The sequence below is a fragment of the Xiphias gladius genome, chromosome 22, assembly GCF_016859285.1.
Source record: "Xiphias gladius isolate SHS-SW01 ecotype Sanya breed wild chromosome 22, ASM1685928v1, whole genome shotgun sequence".
Taxonomy (NCBI): Eukaryota; Metazoa; Chordata; class Actinopteri; order Istiophoriformes; family Xiphiidae; genus Xiphias; species Xiphias gladius.
The window spans coordinates 22,492,845-22,507,168 of NC_053421.1; the positions used below are offsets into that span (position 1 = coordinate 22,492,845).

Consider the following 14,324-nt stretch of genomic DNA (forward strand, 5'->3'; position numbering starts at 1 on the left):
TAAACCTTTCATTCTAAATAAGGGTTCATAAAGATGCAGTCTGCAATAACAGAAGACAAAACAAAATAATGTGTATAATATGAAAGCTTATATTTACCATGTTCTGATAAAAAAAAATTCCTTTAGGGCTGAGTGATGACTTTCCCACTAACTAGCTGTTTTTAGCAGTAATGATGGCATAGCATAATTAGAAAATGTTCTCTCATTCAACATTGTGTTTTAATTAGTAATCTGCTTTTATTTGAATGCCAAATATAATGAGTTGTGCTGCTCCTTCACCTTAGATCTCTTTATAAACATGTAGTACATAACTTAATCTGATAGCACGGGGGTCCTTGGCCATTTAAATACCAAGTCACAGGGGAGAAAGGGAGTCTGTAATTAGTAGTTCTGCCTCTGGCTTGACCGGCTGATGAAAATGGCAATCTTAAGTTATTGTCTGTGATATTGTAATTGTAGCCAGAGGGAATGTACTTTACTTCTGACATTATCTCCATTAAAGAGGAAAACAGACAGCTTTTGATGTATTTTTATGCATGCGCATGCCGTGCAGTGGGTTCATCTTCAGACATTTTTCTGTAGAGAGTGGGAGGGCACACATTTTGCATTACGGTATATGAATACACAAGTCAGTTGCCATCTAAACACAGCTCTAATCACATTATGCAGTACCAGGAACCCTACCTTCTTGATATTATCTTTCTTCCTTCCCCCTATGACCACTCAGAACATCTGTTGCAATGATACTTATATTATATATATTCATGGTATGGGACTTTGAATAAAAGCGTCCATTACATCTCTACACGCAATTCTGAATAAGCTCCACTGAATTTCAATAGGAGAGAGAAACACTTTTACATCTATGCATAAAAGCACTGGTTTTGAGTGATAAAGGGATACTTCTCTTTGCAGTATTACTCCATTAGTCTAATTGTTTTAAGTTAACCCCCCTCCAGACACAAACCTTGTTGCATAAATGTGATGGTAGTTAAATTGTTGGTCTAATGTCTAAATACCCTCCCGAGGCATTTTAATTTTAGAAGTCATGGTGGAAATCTTTCTTCCAACATGGCACAAGTCTGAGCTGAATGTCTTCATTTAAGCGTCAAGGCCACAGCAGCACTAGGTTAAATATGCAGACAAAAGACATTAAATCCATGTCTTGTGCATCAGTAAAGGTTTTATTAGTAAAATAAGTTTTCAGATCCATCTCTGATGCAGCCTGTGTGAGGACAGACAACACTCTTCTCTTCTTCTTTGAGTTTATTACTTTTAACTCAACATTCCCCTTGTGCTCCTTAGTTTAACAGATCAGTGAAGCCAGCAATGTTTCGTGTTCAATGTCTGAAAAGGGCTTCAGATATTGCCCCCTAACTACCTTACCCCCTAAAAATTTAAGCTATGTACTTTGTGTCCTCTTGTGGTTTTTTGTAAAACTTTGTCTTTTAGTTGTCTTGGGTGTGAAGCACTTTGTATACGTCGTTTGAGCAAAGGCTTTTGCAATTTACTTTTTTAATTATTTTTATTTTATCTCACTGAGCTTTGCCTGAGTGGACCCATGTCTTTGTGTACAACGTAAGATTAAAATTTCCATACCTCCAGTGCGCTGTAGTACATCTTCTTTGCATCGTCATCTGTCTTGTCTGACATCAGATACGATTTGATCAGGTACTCATAGAAACTATCCCCGAGGCCACCGATGGAAACATGGTCTAAGAAGGGGTATAGGAGGGAAACAGGGTGGTATGACAATAATCAGCAGGGTTACACACAGGTCTCTATTCAGGGTATCTGCAAGTCTTAAAAAGCACTGAATCCAGGTTCCTCTAGAAAATCTTAAATACTCTTGCTGGCCGTAATCAATAATTTTATTTATAAAATGATTTTTTTGTATCTGACTGCAGTTGTTGGAGTTTCAGTCAGCACCATAAGACCACTTGCAATGTCACTACTGCTACCCACAGTAGCTAAGAAGTTCATCGTCCCTTAATGTGCAAGAGTTGGTTTTACCACAAAACATAAAAGAACTTAAATTAATTTATAATGTTTCATTGGTTAAGCCATCCATCCATCCATCCATCCATCCATTTTATGTTACTTATCGGGGCCAGGTTGCATTACTTTAATTAATTATATCATCAGGAATTATTATATCCTGCTGGGAAGTACTGAAAAAAAAAAAGATATAGCAGTAAAACATTCTAGGTCATATCGCCCCTACTGGTTTTCCATCGTACTTTCATACTTTGGCCAGTAAGATTGTGAAACAAGTATTAAAATGCTTCCTTCGTGGTTTTACAATGGTCTCGAAAATTGTTAAATTTTAACTTGATGAACCCTTCAGAAACCACGTTAATCCAGTCACAAATAAAGTCTTACAGGCCACCATATCTGACTGACTCCTTTTTGGCTTTCGTAAATCACAGTGTTGCCGAAGCTTTTGTGTCTTTTGTCAGACCATTTAAAGTATACAGCTCCATTCTGACAGTAGTGTGTAACTTTTGTCACCACTCTTGGATTTTCTAGTTCATTCATGGTGTGCATGATCATGTACTCTGAACCCACATGCTCCCTGTTCACTTACGGTATAAAATTGTTTATTTAAAAGTTAAAACCTAAATTATGTAACATACTTGAGTCTTGTGAGCGGAAACTGAAAGAAGTGACTACTGATTTTCCTCCTGGCTGTTCTTAAATCCAGATTCAGATTCATAAAGATGAATATGATATCGTAGTGGCCGCGTGCATGAGCCTTCATCTATCCACTCATACTCACTGCGTGCACACACACCTTTGCTGACTCCACCACAAGGTTATCACAGTGCTGCTGTGTTTGTCCTTGACACAGACAGATGAGGGGAGAGCTCCAAGTCCAAAGCTTCTTTTCTCTTTGTGGCAGTAAATACATCCAGTTTTGCTTCTCTACAAGCTCACCCACAGCAATAGCCTCTGTAATCATCCAGATTACCACTTTTTCAGTCCCAACTTTCTTATCCCCGATTTTTTTTTTTTTTTTTTTTCACCTCTTTTCAGGTAAATCAGAAAGATCCAATTTCCTGAAGTAGCTGAATTCAATATCATTTTAATAACCCAGAGCAATGGGAGTTACATAGCCATTGCTATGAGCCTGATATTAAAAATGAAAGGAAATAGACGGATGGCTAGATGACACATATGAGCAGCTTAAAAGAGCTTTGACAAGTGAGGTGCCTCAAGGTCTGTTATTTGTGTGAAAGCCGAGGAATAGGGTAAGGATGTGAATGACATTCAGTGAACTCATACTCTTTTAATCTTGACCCACAATTACTGTAATACTCAGTAGGTGACATGAATGACCTTACCAGGGCATTTCTGAAATGGATGTGTCATCAAGGTCACATCTAAAATGTAAGCTTTTTCTGATAATGTAGTTAAGCCCCTGACCTTGTCCTTCATTACAAATGAAACAGCTTAACACATTTCTCTATAACCCAAATGTACTCATAACCTTACAGATATAACATCACAAACGTTGAACCAGTATGAATGTCCTGTGTACAGTAATTACAGCACTTACGTTGGACCCAGTTGCCACTGACAGGACTGAGGAAGTTGGGATACAGGCCGTGGGGTTTTTCAATCCTGTTCAGAAGTTTCCTGATGTTCATCACCTGCAGAGATACCCCAGTACAAATGAATATCATAGCACTGTCATGGTATCATACATTCAACTTACTGAAAAGCATCTTACAGGGAAATTGTGCTAGTTTGAAATCTGGGCTCATCTTAAACAGATCCCCCCACATTTTCAAAATTGGAAATGTGATCCATATATCGAACCTTCTCTGTGTAGATGGGATTGCTGGAAAGCTCGGTCAGATGGACGAATTCAAGGTGAAGGGTCCCGAATTCAGCCAGGATGCTGCTCCCGGCTGAGGCCCAGCCCCAGCTCCAACTGGTTCCACTGCAGCAGAGACAACATCCAAAACAGGTAGACTAAGTACCACAGATATCACATAGAGGCATATAAAGGTACAAACTAGAGTCAGGCAAACCAGCTGGATCCATTGTCGGGGGAGCCATCAAGTTCGGGTCATTTCTTTGCGTAAAGCATTGAGCTCAGGTTGGGTTTGGGTTGGATTATTCTAAAATGTAACTTATAATAAAATAATAAAAAAATTCTCTCTCAATCGCCTGAGTCGATGCGTTTCATGTGTTTTATGATATGCAATTTCCACTAGGAAGAGGAAAGAGAGACATCATAGCCTAGTAAGCTAATTGGAGCTTTTTTAAAATCCCCAATGATTTGGGGAAGGCCACTGCGTAGCAGAAACATTATGACCTTGTTGTGAAACGAAATAAGGACCTCCTACTCTTTAACAGGATTGTGATCATGCAGGTACAAAGTTCTGCTCTGGATTATGTTTGGACTGGTGTCAAATTCAGCTGGGGGAGACATTTTGATTGGGACAAGGTCACTGGTAAGGCAGATCAGTTATTATCTTGAGATGCTATAGTGTTACATGCTTGTAGTCGACTGCAATGTGTACACTGCCACTAAACCTATGGCTTATTGGCTTGTTGACACATTAGTTATTTTTTTTGTTTGTGAAAAAGCCAAAGCAAGCGTACAACTTTTTCTTTTAAGAAACAAATAACAAAAAAAAAGAGGCTCAGTCTCTGGTTGGGTTCAGATCTCAAATGTGGCAGTACCAGGCGCGTTCAGTCCGGCAGGGAATGAAAGCCGTGGGTAAAGGCTGGGTTTGGGTCTCGGTTTAGGCCTGTGCAGAACTCAAGTACAAACACTTTCATCAGATTACTGTATATACAAAGCAATTACGAAAAGAAAATCATGAAGGTAGCAGAGTATTGCATGTAGAGGCAGGAGACATATTGAGAATTGCTCAGGTTTTATCACGTTGCTGCTGTAATTGACCCAGTGTTTGTTTTCATACCGTAAGCAACACACTCAGCAAATAAGCAGAAGTTTATTAATTTCCAATAAAGGTGGACAAAAAGGGAACCTGAAAAAACATGTTGATTTTCAACAAGTTTGGTAGTCAAAGTATATCACAGCTGAACTATGTGTTTCTTTGTTTCCATGTTTATGTGACTTACTACTGTGAACAGTAGATAGTTCCTGCTTTCAAATGTAAAATGAACAACAGATTTATTACAGCCACTATCGTTTTTTTTGTTGTTATTGTCCATTGGGCTGAAAATCTACCAGCAGACAAGAATACTGAGGTTATTTAATTCTGAAATGAGAGTTACTATAGTAGAAGTCGAGAAATTGGATGATTATGCAAAAAACAAGTTGGTCTCTGGTCTCTCGTTCCTTCTCTCGCTGTGTGTAATCCTGTGTGACAACTTGTATGTTCTGACATTTTCAAAAATAAAAGTACCGGTGGCCAATGAATACAGTCAGCAGATCTGAATTCTTCATCTAAGTACAGCACAATCTTCTGAATTTCATCCTGTTTTGACGTGATGTTCTAGTGAGTTTATAGTTTTACAGGCAATTCCAGCTTCATGGGATCCTGATATATCTGCAGCAGTATTACTTCTAAGCTCCAGCCAACTAGTGCAATACCCCTTTCGGTTCTTCCACAGTCTCTTTTAGAAGTGACCCTCAGGTATTACACTGCGCATCACATTCAGAATATGCTGCAGCTGAACGAGGTCAAAGAAAATAACCTACTCAGTGCCTGATGGTCCTCTTGGCTTTTTGTACTCAGACTCTTCTTAATGCATCATAGCAGACACACTTGGATGTGTACTACTAGAGTGACTTTACATATCGTTTCATGGATTTGTAAGAAGGGAAGAAGGTGGGGTGGGGTGGGGCAGATGACTGGTGTGCGAGGGCAGAGGTGAATTAAAGAGTTTACCGATCTGGCGAATGCATCCATTAAAAGTTTAGGGGCCTACAGCATTAGTAGCTCTGTCTCGAGCCACATTCGATTCCTCCTTTAAGAAGAATCAATCTGAGTATCAAAGCGGAGGTCCAGGACCATGGATGGTGTGTTTGCACCGCTGCCTGGAAAGCAACAACACTACTGGCACTCGTTCATTAATCTTTTCATCCTGTTCTCACGCTCTTCCACAGCTATCAGAAATAAAATCAGGCATAGAAAATGATGAAAAAAAGCAAAAATCATTATCAAACATCATGCATAATGTGCTGAGGGAAATTGGCGTTTTGCGCATTTTAAAAAAGAGGCGCAAAAATAATTTTAGTCTGACATTTACTAGGACTAAACACACACTTCATTATAAATGTGTAACCTTGCAGTATATGTAATCAAAAATAATATTTAAGTGAATAATATTTCCATATGAACGATGGTAAAACCTATATCTGTATATCATTTAGGTTTGAAGTGCTGTCAGAACCACCTATGGGCTTTTTGGCCATAGGAAAGCCTGTCAGGTAACATACTGTAACTTTAATTTTATTTTGTTTATTTGTAAGGCATTATTATTGCCACTCTATAAACAGTTTGTTTACTCCCACAAAGGGAAAAGGTGTTTCTGTAATGAGCCGACCGTGCGGAACAAATTAAGAGGTTGATACAAAAGCCGTCATTTGCTCCAAAGAAACCCAGTTATTTCAAGTAAAAAAAAAAAAAAAAAAGGGTAAGGCCGCAACAAACAATTATTTTCAGTACCAGTAATCAACTTATTATTTTCGTAGAAAACACTAAAAAATGCCCATCATAAATTCTCAAAGCCCAAGGCAACATCTTCAAATTGTTTGTCAAACCAGCAGTCCATACCTTTAAGATATTCAAGCTTAAAAGCTTAAAATCCTCACAATTGAGAGGCAGGAACTACAGAATGTTTTACATTCATTGCTGGAAAATGTATTTAAACTATTAATGAACTAATCATTTCAGCACTTTAAAAAAAAAAAAGAAAAAGAAAAACTTGGATCTGATGTGCAGTGAGATCTGAACTCCCAGCTGAATGTTGTCTTTTGGTGTAATATACAAGTACCATGGAGTTAAATTTTTATCTGTAGACCTATGGCAGGTTGTTGTGTGTAAAACATACACACAATTACATATGGCACCAAACATACAGGAAAAGACAAACACCAGTAATGCAGCTCATCACCTTTGTCTTGCAAGAAAAGACTTACCACACCCTATGTCAGAGCCACAGGCTGTGCAGCAGACCTAAACTCCACTGTGTGCACAGTACTTGCTGACTAAATGGACGTGTGTGTGTGTGTGTGTGTGTGTGTGCGTGTGTGCGTGTGCGTGTGTGCGTGTGCGTGGATGGGCTTGTTTTATGTGGCACTCCATACACTCCACGTGACCACACATGGTTCCTCCTGCCCATCTGTACCACAGACCCAGGCTGGAGATGTAGCAGGAATTGACGGTAGAATAAGGTAATTAAATCTGGCAGCAGCTGTCCAGTTTGGCTAGTGGGTTAACTGGTAGCAGGTGGATCACAGATGCACCAGAAAGTATCTTATAAAATTAGGAAATGAAAGGAAGAGATAGGATTTACCATAATCTTAAAAATCAGACATAAGGAGTTTGAAGTAAAATTTGGGTAAATAACTTCCTATAATCAAACATGGTTGTATGGGTATAATAGTTATGATGTAGTCTCACGGGATACTTAATCAAACTGAATCATTATGTATACTTTTTTTACTCTGTCGCTCATACATTGGACTGTGTATTGGCTAGGCAAAACAGACGTCAAATCGGTCTGCGGGCACGTAGGCTAGCGATGATAATTTGACTGTCACAGTCACCGACACCGTGCTGTTATCAGCATTCATCAGTTTGTCAGTTATTTTTCCTGCAATCTTTTTCAACTCTCATCCCAGTCTCTCTGTAAAATTGTTAAATTGAAAAACAAGAGGCTCATTTGTTATCCCCACTCTTGCTTAAATAAGGGTCAAAGCCAAACCTAAGCACACATTCACAGTCGAATTGCTCTGAGACTGAAGATGGCTTGCACTTGTGTTGCATGACCGTGGCATTAACAAGATCGTGTCAATAGAGATTTTAGATTAGAAACGTAATGGTTTGGAACAGATTAAAAACACACAACACAACTCATTTAAAAACGTGTAAATATTACTCATATGATCTTCCAAAGGGTTTATAAACACATTTTAACTCTCATCCAAATGTCATCGTCATTATAAAGCTTGGCCTGCAGCTGCTACACTGTCAATAAACAGACGATTTTGGCCCCGTTTGTGTAGACTCCTTTTTTTAAATTCACTTTTGGTTGTTTACTTTCATTTCGGAAAATTCATGTGGAGCTGAATTTTGTTACTACATCACAGATTTGAATCTACTTTCTTCTGTCTGGCTTCTTTAGAACACATAGAAGTTTATATTCACATGCAGAGCTGTCCTGAGGCATTGAAATAACTAAAAGCTGAAATTCAGTGTTGTTGCCCGTAATTTAACTGAGCATTACGATATTAGCATTTTTCCTACTTGTTGACAGCTTGCATGTCAAACTTGGCTCACAGTTTTTGAATCAACTTCTCGCTCTGGTTGCTAAGATGAAAAAAAAAACCCAACAACTTTTGTGCTCCGATTAATGCCAGCCAACCTGACATCATCTTTTACCAGGGATGGGGAAGGAGAGTTGGAGGTGAAGGCTGGCGCTGAGACTCACCTCCCCAGGTTGATGACTCCTCGGGGTATTCCTGTTGGCGTGTTGAAGGCAGGCAACAGCTTCTCTCCCAGCTCCACTGCTTTTTTCTTGAACATCTGGAAAGAAAACACAGAAAAAAGGCAACTTGTAAAACCTGTTAAACAGACAAAAAAATACCCTTAAAACTTGACTGCGCTACGTAAATAATTAGAAATATGTATTTTACAAAGAGAAAAACTGCCTGTCATCTCACCCAAGCTCAGAAAAAAAAAAAAAAAAAAAATCGCTTTGACAAGACTGGGATTCAAAAGCCCTGCACACATTTCCTCCCAGTAAGGCTTAATACAACAGAACTCCAACAGGAATAAAAGCGATCGTATCAATGCAATCTGCAACAGTCCATTTACAAACCACACTTCCTTCCCATCTCCATCGACCCCACTCTCTGAGGCTGAGGCAAAGTTAATGTATCATCTTACGAGCTGGACTATCAGTCACCAAATGTTCTTTAGCCAGTGGGAACAATGCTTCGGGGAGGGGGGCAGTGAAGTAAGATACCAGGGTCACACAAGCGACAGAAAGCCTTGGAGACAAGAGAGAGCAGATACTGTGATTGAGAAGACACAGGCATGGTCTGGACAAAGACAAAAAGCGCAGTCAGGAGGAGGGAGTTGGTGAGCGTGGCAGCAGTGTGGAGCAGTGACTCAGCAGAAAAATGGAAGAAGATGAAGAGAAAATGGAGAAAATAAATTGCAGTCAGAGATAGAAAACCAGTCCTTTGCTATGAAGATTGTTATCACTCTACAAGTAGTCTAAAAAATAATGACTTGCTTAAGCAAAGTGAACAAGTATTACTTTACATTTATTGTTAGAATTCATAAGAGTTTTTTTTTTTTTTTTCTAAATCTGACCCTCTGGGTAGATAATCATGCTCCAAGTTTTGGAACTATAGTTCCAAAAATGCTTGGGAGGATTTAAAGAGAAAGTATAATGTTGGATTCAGTGAGTTGTGCTGTGGGCTGCAACTGTTGTTTTAGCCTGTATTTGTTTTACATTTTAGCATAATTTGCATCATTAAAAGTATGCCAAATTAGCCATTAGCACATCCTGTTCGCAATGTACCCGTTCATGTAAAGACAACTATCACTGAATTTCTTCGATGCATAAGAAAACTTAAAAACATGATGATTCTCAGGCAAGTTCTGCAGTTATAAGGAGCGTCTTTTTTTCTGTGATTTCCAAGACTTCTTATGGAAATTCATTTGAGATGGACATCCGAGACAGCTGTATCTTCCCGAAAGTATATGTCACACTGAATCTAAAAATGTGTGTATTTCTTGTGCGTTCAGGCTTGACCAAGTTATGAATCAGAGAAAGAGCACAATTTTGCCGCGGATGGCAGCAGTTGGCTGCTAGCAGTTTTAAAGTACCCTCATTTTCTCCACGAGCTGTCTGTCATGGCTGCTGCTCAAACTGTTGACTAGTTAAGTTCCCAGCTGTTTTTAGAACACCTGCACGCACCCGTACTCTTTCACCTCGCACAGCATATTTGGCTCGCAATTTGGAAACCTCTGGAGAACATTCATAGGGATGTGTCCTTTCCTGCATTTGGGGAAAATAATTTCTTAAGACGCCCTTTTTCCTCATTGTTTTGTACTATAAACACATCAACCATACATGCATGTTACAAAGAGTACGTGTCGAATATATACACTCTTCACAAGTCCTACACAACCACTCCTGTGCTTAACGTGCCAATTTCACAGCCCGTAGCCTCAGCGTCCTCTTAAAACCTACCCATGAGCCTTTGCATGGACCACTCATGAATAATATTGCTGTTCAGACGACCCCCCGTGGGATCGTTGCAGCTTTACGCAAAAACACTGTATCACAGACTCTCTCGCTGTTAGGGTTAAAAATAAATAAACGAACACACGGATGATTGAATAAATGAACAGAGTAACTATTGAATTGGGAACTGCAAGTTTCCAAATAGCAAGAGCCTGCCCTTCGTTGTGTTTCATACAGGGCTGTTAACAATATACTCCTACAGACGCTGTCAGAAGATAGTTGCTGCTGTGCATGAGGAGTGCTTCACACACAGAGTAGTACGTTGGATACTTTGTTGTATCCAAAAATATCCAAACTGTTGACATTTAGGGCTGGACCTCAGCACTTTTTGAGGAAGGACTTAAATGTTTACCCAGCACCAAGTATCAAAGTCGTCAGGCCCCAAAAGCTGGCATGGAATGCTTGGTCTTGTTCACTCATTCTTTTTGATCAAATACGATCTTATTTAAATCATTATTTTGCGAATAGATCCTAGATTATAGCTGCAACAATTACAGAATTACAGAAAATTAATAAACAAATTTTATGATCGATTAATCATTAGTCACTTTCCAGGCCAAAATACCAAGCATTTGATGGATAAATATGAGAATTTTCTTAACATTATAAGAAATTGAATATCAATGAGTTTTTACTGTTGGTCAGACAAAAATTAAAGACATTTAATGAGATCACATTTGGCTCTAGGATACTCGAGATGCAGTTCACTGGTTTCTGATATTTTTATAGACCAAATGACTAATCGAGAATATATTATCCTCTGCATTTTATTTAGGCCAAGTCCTTGTATCAGTGCTTTGTATTGAGACAGCAGTGACACATTTGAGAAGCTTGACTTTTTCTTTATCCAAAAAAGGAAAAATCTTAAAAATTTCGGGAAAAAGGTAATATGATACGGTTTTTTTTTTGTGTGTGTCTATGAGGAGCTCTCAGTACATTAGCTACACACTGAGTCAAAGTAGTGGGATGGGACCAGGGTGGCATTACACATTCACTTGTTAACTCTGGTGTGTGTGTGTGTGTGTGTGCGTGCGTGCACGTTTGTGTTACACTCCCTCTCGAGTCTTCCGCCTCTCTATTCTATCAAAGAGAGCACTAATGATCCTCCGAGTGGTCTCATTTCTCCTCATATGTCCTTTCTACCACCACTGCTGCTCGAATAAACCAGAAGCCCACAGGCACGCACACACACACACACACACACACACACACACACACACACACACACACACACACACACACACACACACACACACACACACACACACACAAACACAAATTGGCTCTCATTTGGATGCTGTGCTTGCATCATTTTGAATTTCACTACAGAAATGTACTTTGGTATGTGTAATCATGCACATTTAAAAAAAACGGACAGTAAACACACACACACACACACACACACACACACACACACACACACACACACACACACACACACACACACACACACACACACACACACACACACACAAAACTACATTATTTGTCAACAGGCAACACCTAAACACACACTTCTACATTAAGTAACAGACAAGCACGAAGCAGAGGCAGCAGATTATATTGCACTAATTTATTCTTGTTTGCTTGTTTATAAATTACTTGATTAATTATAGTAAAACCCCTTTGGCTGGCATCTGCTCTGTGATTTACTTTACACAGCACACAAGCTAAATTAAGGGCCGTGTTCATAAATCTGTCCTCATTGTCATGCTGCTGGTCTTGTGCCACAATGACAGCCTCCTCCAACATGTGAACTTCATTGCTAAAGTGCTACTGTAATTACACTTTGCACCACCTACCCATCCACGCAGCCATGCATAGCTATCAGTAAATTCTAAGATCGGTTGTGTTGGCTATTTGAATTTTTTTCTGACTTTCTCTGCCTGTCTCATAAGAATGGCAGCATGGTGGAACTCAGCAATGAGCAACATTGATCTGTTGTGACAGCCAACAGGTCGCTTTCTTCCCATTCATTTGGAATTCCCTGTAGAGGAATTGATAGGAGGCTGGACACAAGCGGCTTTTTCTAGCGGCTCTTAACTGCTGAGGACCTGAATCAGGCATGCAGTCATCTCTCCCAAAGCAAACATCATCAGATCCCAGTGGAGAAACATTTTGAGAAACCTTTTCTTGGTCTGCCACTTCTGTTTACCAGTAAAACATCTCAGTCCTCGCCTCGAGGAACAAGTGACATGAGGAAATGGGCCTATGCACTCTTCCATACCAGCTGAATATTAACATTTTTAGCTCTCCATGTCTACGATTGTCGGTGTGAAATACAGTTGTCAAAGGCTAAATGCAACAACTCGAAAAAACAAAACAAAACGCATTGTGTATTTTGAGGAGCATATTCGTCTTGTGAACTAAGGTTAAGGCTGGTGATATTCTTTATTTTTCCTAATGTCAACAAATCCTATGAAAAAGACCAAAACCAACATTTTACTACTATACTTTCCAACTCAGTTACCCTGTCTATGCTCTCAGCTCCCAGCCTGTTTTTTCTTACTGAACATGTAAATCTTTTAAGAGTACCAAGATATATTTCCATTTATAAAAAAATGGCTAAATAATGCCATAAAACTGTCACTGTGGGTTGCAGTGTCACTGGGTGTCATGTGGCGGCATCCAATTTTCACACTACAATTATTGTGGCTGGAAAAAAAAAATCGCAGTACACTATATTATTATGATGGTGCCCCAAACTTTTGGTAAAATACTACCGCTGGAGCTGAAATATAATGAAACAACGTCACACCACGGCCTGGATTTATCGAACCTAACAAACACCAGGTGAACCGTACACTATATGCAACTCTGTTGCAAAAGCATTAATGTAAAATACACTTGAAAACACCAGAAATACAAGCAGATTATGGTTTGTTAAAAGTTGAGGACATGTGACTGTGACTTTAACTTCAAATGAAGCACAGTCTCTCTTAATTGTATGGTAAATTGTATCGGTTGTATCGTGTTGTTGCCATCAGCGTGTTTCACACACTCACTTGCCAGTTTATTAGAGACAGGTGTTTCCGGTATTTAGCCTACCCTCATTGATATAAATGAGGGCGGACCATATAATCGAAACAATCGTCAGTATAACACAATATAGTTCAACAGCACCACAAACTGCAACCTCCACAATGATCATACAGTTGAATCCACACCTCCCTAAATCAGTTTCAACAAAAACTGAACCTTTTACCCTCACGAAGGTACAATTTATCACAGGACTGTTTTATTAGACTGCATTAGTTTTAGCCAGGTGTGCAGGATAAACTGGTGACTGAGTGTATAATACAACCAGTTTACTGGAACATCTTCAAACGTTACCTAAACAGTCATAAATATTGTACTTATTGGGAACCAGCCGTAGATTTGGTGTGCTAGCGAGTGTATAAGGCAGCAGGATGCTGTGTGTGGTATCGTCGTAAAATAAACTACAGTGTTCATCTTAATAAAGGAACATGCCACCCAGTGCACCGGTGTGGCTCTATTATGTGTTTTTAATAGTTTTTGGACAACAATGGATATCTATGGTACATAAGATGTATCAGGCTTTGGCTACAGAAACAATACTTTTCAGTAGGATCGATTCTTTGTTAGTTTCGGTCTTTTCCATAGGATTTGGTGACAGTAAGAAAAAAACAGAATATAACCCTACTTATCCTTAAAGATGAATCACAGGTTGTCTTAATCATACAAGACAAACTGTCTCACGTGCCTTCCCTTCCTTCTTCACATTTGGCACAAATACTCAGGTCTAATTATACAGGTGATGGGCATGGTGAAAATGTAATGTGGCAATAAAATGAGCAACTGTCTGACTAGTTGCTGATGTGCTTTAGCAGCCA

General features: G+C 39.2%; 1 protein-coding gene across 2 annotated transcripts in view; it reads right to left on the reverse strand.

Moving 5' to 3' along the window:
- LOC120784214 (mannosyl-oligosaccharide 1,2-alpha-mannosidase IA) overlaps positions 1-14,324 on the reverse strand; it is a 184,612-nt gene that overhangs the window by 13,016 nt on the left and 157,272 nt on the right. Inside the window, exons 5-8 of one of the 2 annotated variants that reach the window (XM_040117807.1) lie at positions 8,641-8,735; positions 3,823-3,946; positions 3,560-3,653; positions 1,600-1,715 (exon numbers count right to left, since the gene is read on the reverse strand). In XM_040117807.1, the coding sequence (XP_039973741.1) occupies positions 1,600-1,715; positions 3,560-3,653; positions 3,823-3,946; positions 8,641-8,735 (429 nt within the window). Of the gene's footprint in view, positions 1-1,599; positions 1,716-3,559; positions 3,654-3,822; positions 3,950-8,640; positions 8,736-14,324 lie in introns of both variants that reach the window. The other variant, XM_040117805.1, reaches the window with a different exon arrangement.